The sequence below is a fragment of the Ailuropoda melanoleuca genome, chromosome 12 (assembly GCF_002007445.2).
Source record: "Ailuropoda melanoleuca isolate Jingjing chromosome 12, ASM200744v2, whole genome shotgun sequence".
Classification (NCBI taxonomy): domain Eukaryota; kingdom Metazoa; phylum Chordata; class Mammalia; order Carnivora; family Ursidae; genus Ailuropoda; species Ailuropoda melanoleuca.
In genome coordinates, this window is record NC_048229.1 from 7,969,797 (window position 1) to 7,975,978 (window position 6,182).

Here is a 6,182-nt window from a genome sequence, read left to right on the forward strand (position 1 = left end):
TCTTTATAAATAAGCCAGTTTAGGTTGGAGGGGCTTTCCTAAGTAAGTCTTTTGATCTCCATGTCATTTTGTAGAGTTATATACAGATTTGTTTTTATTGTTTTTTTGTTTTTCATTTAAAACTTACGCATCTTCCTATATAATTTTTGTCAATTTCTTTTGTTTGTAAAAAAGCGAAGTGTTCATTTGTCCCCCTTATTACAGCGGGGTGAATATACATTATCTGGCCCACCTCCTTAGATCCGGCCATCTAAAACAAAAAAGACAAAGCTAGTATTGACAGGGCGTGTGACACAGAAAGTTCAAGGACGATGAAGTGGTCTCTGTGCTCCTTCGATGTTTAGTAGCTTTAGGAGATAGGATCCCAAATTTCCGTTCCCTCCCTGGTTACGTCAGGACATTTGTTAAAAATACTGATTCCTGGACACTGCCTTAGACCTACTGAGTCAGAATCTCGGGACAGAACTTGGAAATACGCATTTTTTAAACAAGCGCCGCAGTCCGCTTGGAAACCACCGCCGGGATTCACAAGCCCTTTGCTCCCGCTAGCCTCACACAACCCTAAGTCCGCGTCCCTCGTCCCACCCCCGCCCCCCGTGGCCGGCCTTGCCCAGGCCCCGCCCTCCGCCCCCGCGGTCTCGTGCGGCCTCGCGGGACCCTTCCCGTAATGCCCCGCGCGGAGCCGCCGCGGTTGCCAGGCAACGCGCGGTCCCGCGGCCGGCGCGTGGGGATCCGCGCGGCCATGGGGTCACAGGGCTTTCCGCCGCTCCTGCTTATGCTCCTGGATTGCTGGGCCTCCGTGAGCGCCCAGACTAGGGCCACTCCGCCTGTGACGACCGAGGGCCTCAACTCTACGGAGGCAGTCCGGACGACTCTCCGACCCGCCTTGTCTCCTAGGCCCCATGGAACCCCCAAGGCCCCCGTGCCCTCCTCTGGCCCCAGGCCCACCCCGGTCACGGATGGTGGGTACCAAGTGGCAGTTCCTGGGGATCCAGAGTGATCCAACCTGGAGCGGGTAGCCCGGGTGAGGCTGTCATCATGATAGCAAAGGTTTATTGAACGCTTACTGTGTGCAGGCATTGCTGAGGATTTCATAGGCGTTAATTGTCTCAGCAGCGCGAAGGGCAGACCTTACTGTCCGTCTCCGACAGAAGAGAAAACCGAGGCTCAGGGAGCATAAGTGGGACAGTATAGAATCTTTGAAAGTACTTGCTGTGGTCCTGGACAATACTCACGCTTAATGGATAATGAACGAGTCGTTGCTCTTTTGCAGCCAGCGATGACATTTCGTAAATCCAAAGTTTCTGGGCGGTTGTGGAAACTGAAGGCATAGGAGATGTTGAAGTTTTCATTTATCAAAAAGAAACGCCAGAAGTCCAGTTTACTAAATGTGACTAGGCCCTTGTCTGTTGACTTGAATTATGAAACCCCAGAATTCCTCCCGTGTTGAGTTGGAGGTGGGAAGCTATGGGGTGAGAGGTTATGCCCACTACTTAGGATTCATCATTAGGGATAATTAACATATTTCTCAGAAAGTGGTCTAATTCTGGAGTTAGACATTAATGAATATTTTATAAACTGATTTGATATGGATTTAAGGGGATTTGACCCTGAGATGCTTTGTGAATGCGTATTTGTGAATATGCATTTTTCTCGGTGAGGGTTCTTAGCAGTAAGCAGTTTCTGAAAGAGGTTTGTGATCTCAAAAAAAACAAAACAAAAACAAAACAACCTCTTTAAGTCCTCTTACTGTAACCCCAATATGTATGCAGTATTTTCCCCCCCTTCGTAAGAGAAAAAGATCTTGAGTAAGGCTCAGTATTAGTAAATAGAAAACTCATCCTTGGGTGCTATCTTGTACTCCAGGACTTCAGTTCCTGAATCATCATTTCTCCAAAGGGCCTCCTTTGTAAATTAGTAAGGAATCAGTATAAATGTATAAATAAAAGTATAAATGAGTAAGGAAAAGTACAGAGAAATTTTCTATTTTAGTATAAAGCTTTTATATTGAAACTATTGATTTAATGAATTAGTAGGGGAGGTAAATAAGTGATAAATGGGGACAGGGAACAACATAGTATTCAATATCCAGAATGTTGTCTTTTATCCATCTAAGTATTCCATCTGTTTATGTGATTTCTCCCCAAAATGAAGCTATTCTTGAACTATCATTATTAGGGCACGTGTGTAGGGCTGTTTTTCCAGCATGGGGGGATGAATTTGCACTTCATCTGCTTGAAGGGCACACTTTAGACTTGTGAAAGTAATGATAATAGATGACAGCTGGCATTTATTCCCTGCTTACTGTGTAGCAGGCCCTGTGCTAAGCTTTTTGTGAGTGATGTATCTCATTTAATCCCCTATGATGTGGGTTATCCCCATTTTTCAGGTAGGTGAATTACTTGCCTGATTTGAGGTCACACCCATGGCAAGTGTTGGAGCAGGGGCTGACTCTGAGTGGAGACTGGACACCATGTTCAGGATGAGTTACAGGTAGAAGACAAAAGTGATAACTTTCATCTTGATCTGAGCTCCGTTCCTTAGTGTCTTGCTTTAGAGCCAGGCATGTCGATGTTAAGAGGTGTAGAAAAGCAGCTGAGAGCTACTCAGACCTCGGGAGTTGTCAGCAGATACTTGTTGGCTGATTAAGTACACTCACATCCTGGATGGAGACCTTCCCCCACCCCCCAGTGCAGTTATTAAACACTATTGCTTTGTCCTTACTAGTCTTATAGCTACTTACAAGGGTTTTGAGTTCTGAAAAAAATCAAGATTGTAATTTTAAACACATAAGGCAGGGAGCCTGAACACTTATTTTTTAGTATTAATATGCACGAGGGGTGCCTGGGTGGCTCAGTCGTTAAGCATCTACCTTCGGCTCAGGGCGTGATCCCAGGGTCTTGGGATCAAGCCCCACATCAGGCTCCTCTGCTGAGAGCCTGCTTCTTCCTCTCCCGCTTCTCCTGCTTGTGTTCCCTCTCTCGCTGGCTGTCTCTCTGTCAAATAAATAAATAAAATCTTTTAAAAAAATATTAACATGCACGAGTTGCATTTTCATTTTAGCACATAGAAGAGTGCTTGGCTAGAGGGAAGTATGTAAGCTTAAGGGGGAAAACTTCTGTGTCTCAGATTAAGAAAGGATTGTGTATTTATTGGCAAAACCTTCCTCTTATTCATACCCTTCTTTCCAGAGTATGTTATTTTACCTTTTTTGAGCTGTATTTTTCTAGAGCTCGTTTTTGTTGTGAACTAGTTCATACATGTAAATCAGAATGTTGTAGGGACTCTACCACCATTTGCTTGAGATCCTTGTTTGTTTTGCATGAGATTTTTTTTTGAAAAAGGAAACATTATAGGCAAGACAAGTGTGATCTTATTCTCCCCTTCCCAGCAATAATTACTACCATGAATTCAGTGTTTATCATTCTTGTGCTTTGCCATTTTTAAAAGGGTTTTTTTCCTCCCCTGTTTGGCAGAATAAAATAGGTAATTAAAAGTCCAGAGAGTCGTTATTGTTAAAAATTAAATGTTGTTGGGGTACCTGGGTGGTTCAGTATGTTAATCTTCCAACTCTTGGTTTGGGCTCAGGTCATGATCTCAGGGTTGTAAGATCGAGCCCCACCAGGAGACTCCTTGCTGGGCGTGGAGTCAATGCTTAAGATTCTTTCTTGCCCTCAGCCCCTCCCTCCCTGTCCCTCCTCACGTGCTCGCTCTCTAAAAGAAAAATGTTGCAAAGTGGGGGGGATTTCTATTCCCCTCATGCTTTATTGTCTAAATTACCAAAGATAGGGGCACCTGGGTGGCTCAGTCGGTTAAGCGCCTCCCTTCGGCTCAGGTCATGGCCCCAGAGTCCGAAGATCAAGCCTCCCATCAGGGTCCCTGCTCAGCGGGGAGTCTGCTTCTCCCTCTGTCCCTCACCTCACTTGTGCTCTCTCTCAAATAAATAAAATCTTAAAACAAAAATTGCCAAAGATATTTCCAGAACCCCAAGTATGAAGCACCTGAGCCAGTTTGATTCTTGGTCAATAGTTTGTGAATATGGACTCAGCCTCAAAGCCGCAGGTGATATCTGAAGAGAGAAACAAGTTTGAGAACCTTGATTCCTGGTGGCCTTCATTGGGCTCTCCCTCTGAATCAGAATCTCCAGAGGAGGGGCTTGGGAACCTGTACTGTTACACCAGTGCTTCTTATGGTCCGGCAAGTGATTCAGCAGACTGGTTCTCAGATTATCAGCATCACCTGGGAAGTTTTTGAGAGTCAGACATCTAGCTTACCAACTGGTGGTTGTAATGGGCAGAGAAGTGGTTTAGCGTGCTGGTTGTTAAACCTGTTTTAATTATCAGCATCACCTGGATAATTTTTGAAAAACACAAATGCCTGGGTTTCATAGCTTACCAAATCAGAGTCTTTGTAGGTAGGGCACAGACAGAACTTTCCAAGTGAGCACAAACAGAACTTTCCAAGTGAGTCCAAAGCTACTTTGGGGAAACCTTTGATTGAGAAGCATTCAAACTGACTAATTTTCACTTCACAGATCGCCCCAAAAGTGCAATAGGAGAAATAGAATGGACCTTTTGTATGAAATGGACTTTTGGTTCTTTGCAGTGCAGGGGGCAGTCACTCCCTGCTGTTGGCGAAGTTCTGCATCCCACCTCTTTTGTTTCTGTAGTTGCTGCTCTGTGTGTCTGTGACCTGACTCCAGCACAGTGTGACGTCAACTGCTGTTGTGATCCTGATTGCAGCTCCGTGGATTTCAGTGTCTTTTCTGCCTGCTCAGTTCCAGTTGTCATGTAAGTTGTGACACATGCAATTTTGGTGAAAATGGACCAAGATTATAGAGTCTAGGGACAGAAAGTGAAAAGTCTTCCAGGCTGAAAAACCCAAACCTGGGTTTCCTGAATTTTGCATCATTCAGAAGCCATGCTGTCCAAACCAATATGTACAAGAGTATCTCTCCCTTATTTGCATCCCACCGGATGATAGTGCAGGCAAAAGACAAGAGAGAGTGTACTTTGTTAAGAGTATAAGGAAATCTTGGGCGCCTGGGTGGCAGAGCAGTTAAGCGTCTGCCTTCGGCTCAGGGCGTGATCCCGGCGTTATGGGATCGAGCCCCACAAGGCTCCTCCGCTATGAGCCTGCTTCTTCCTCTCCCACTCCCCCTGCTTGTGTTCCTTCTCTCTCTGGCTGTCTCTATCTCTGTCGAATAAATAAATAAAATCTTTAAAAAAAAAAGAGTATAAGGAAATCTTTGTATTCAGAGGTTGAATTACATTTCACCTCATTTGTAAACAGATAATGTGCATATTTTTGTATAAGTGAATTAGTCTCACGTATATAGCCTAGGGTGGAAAGTGCAGTTGGTTTTAGAGCTTTTGTTGTGGACATAGTACTTGTAACAAAAATTAGACAGGAAAGCTTTGTTTATACTGTTCTGATATGTAACTCTACCAGGAATTCTCACAGTTCACATTGTATAGGAGAACAATGGAAAATGATATTCCCAGTCGATAACAAGGTAAAGAAACAATCTCTTGTGAATGATTTGTTTCTCGTAGTTCAGACTTCAAAGGTCTTTGAAAAATGCAGCACTTAAAAGAGGTTAATTTATTCGGGATGAGATCAATTATTATTCAGAGATAGGTAACTTAAATTCAGTCTTGTAGCAAATTGTAGCAACTGATACTTGATAGATTGAATGCTTTTTAGAAATACAGTGTGTCTTTCCCACGAGAAACTATCTTTTCTTTTTTTTCTTTTTTTAAGATTTTAATTGAGAGAGAGTGCACACACAGCACAAGAGGGTGGGGAGGGCAGAGGGACAGAGGGAATCTCAAGCGGACTCCATGCCAGCCGTGGGGCTCCATCTCACGACCCATGAGATCATGACCTGAGCTGAAATCAAGGGTCAGACACTTAACCGACTGAGCCACCCAGGTGCCCCTCATGAGAAACTATATTACTGACCAATGGGAAATTGAATCTGCTTGTAATATTGTAAAAATGTTTGGAGAATGGTATGTTGTAGTCAGATTATTTTTCTGGGTATCTAGACTTCAGCATGGTTCAGTCATCATTAGAAATCTTTCTGCTTTTCTGTCTTAATAAGTATCAAAAGCCTGAGAGTGAGATTTTGGCTCTATTCGAGATCATAATTTAGAATGTCATTTTTTCTTTTATTACTC

General features: G+C 43.8%; 1 protein-coding gene across 5 annotated transcripts in view; it reads left to right on the forward strand.

Annotated features, from left to right (window-relative positions):
• Positions 1–670: 670 nt before the first annotated feature.
• TCTN1 (tectonic family member 1) overlaps positions 671–6,182 on the forward strand; it is a 28,453-nt gene continuing 22,941 nt past the window's right edge. For all 5 annotated transcript variants that reach the window (XR_004618934.1, XR_004618935.1, XM_034637887.1 and 2 more), the window contains exons 1-2: positions 671–962; positions 4,670–4,790. Coding sequence is in view for 3 of the 5 variants with exons in the window: in XM_034637887.1 (XP_034493778.1) it covers positions 743–962; positions 4,670–4,790 (341 nt within the window). In the remaining 2 variants the exon portion in view is untranslated. The remainder of the gene's footprint in view (positions 963–4,669; positions 4,791–6,182) is intronic.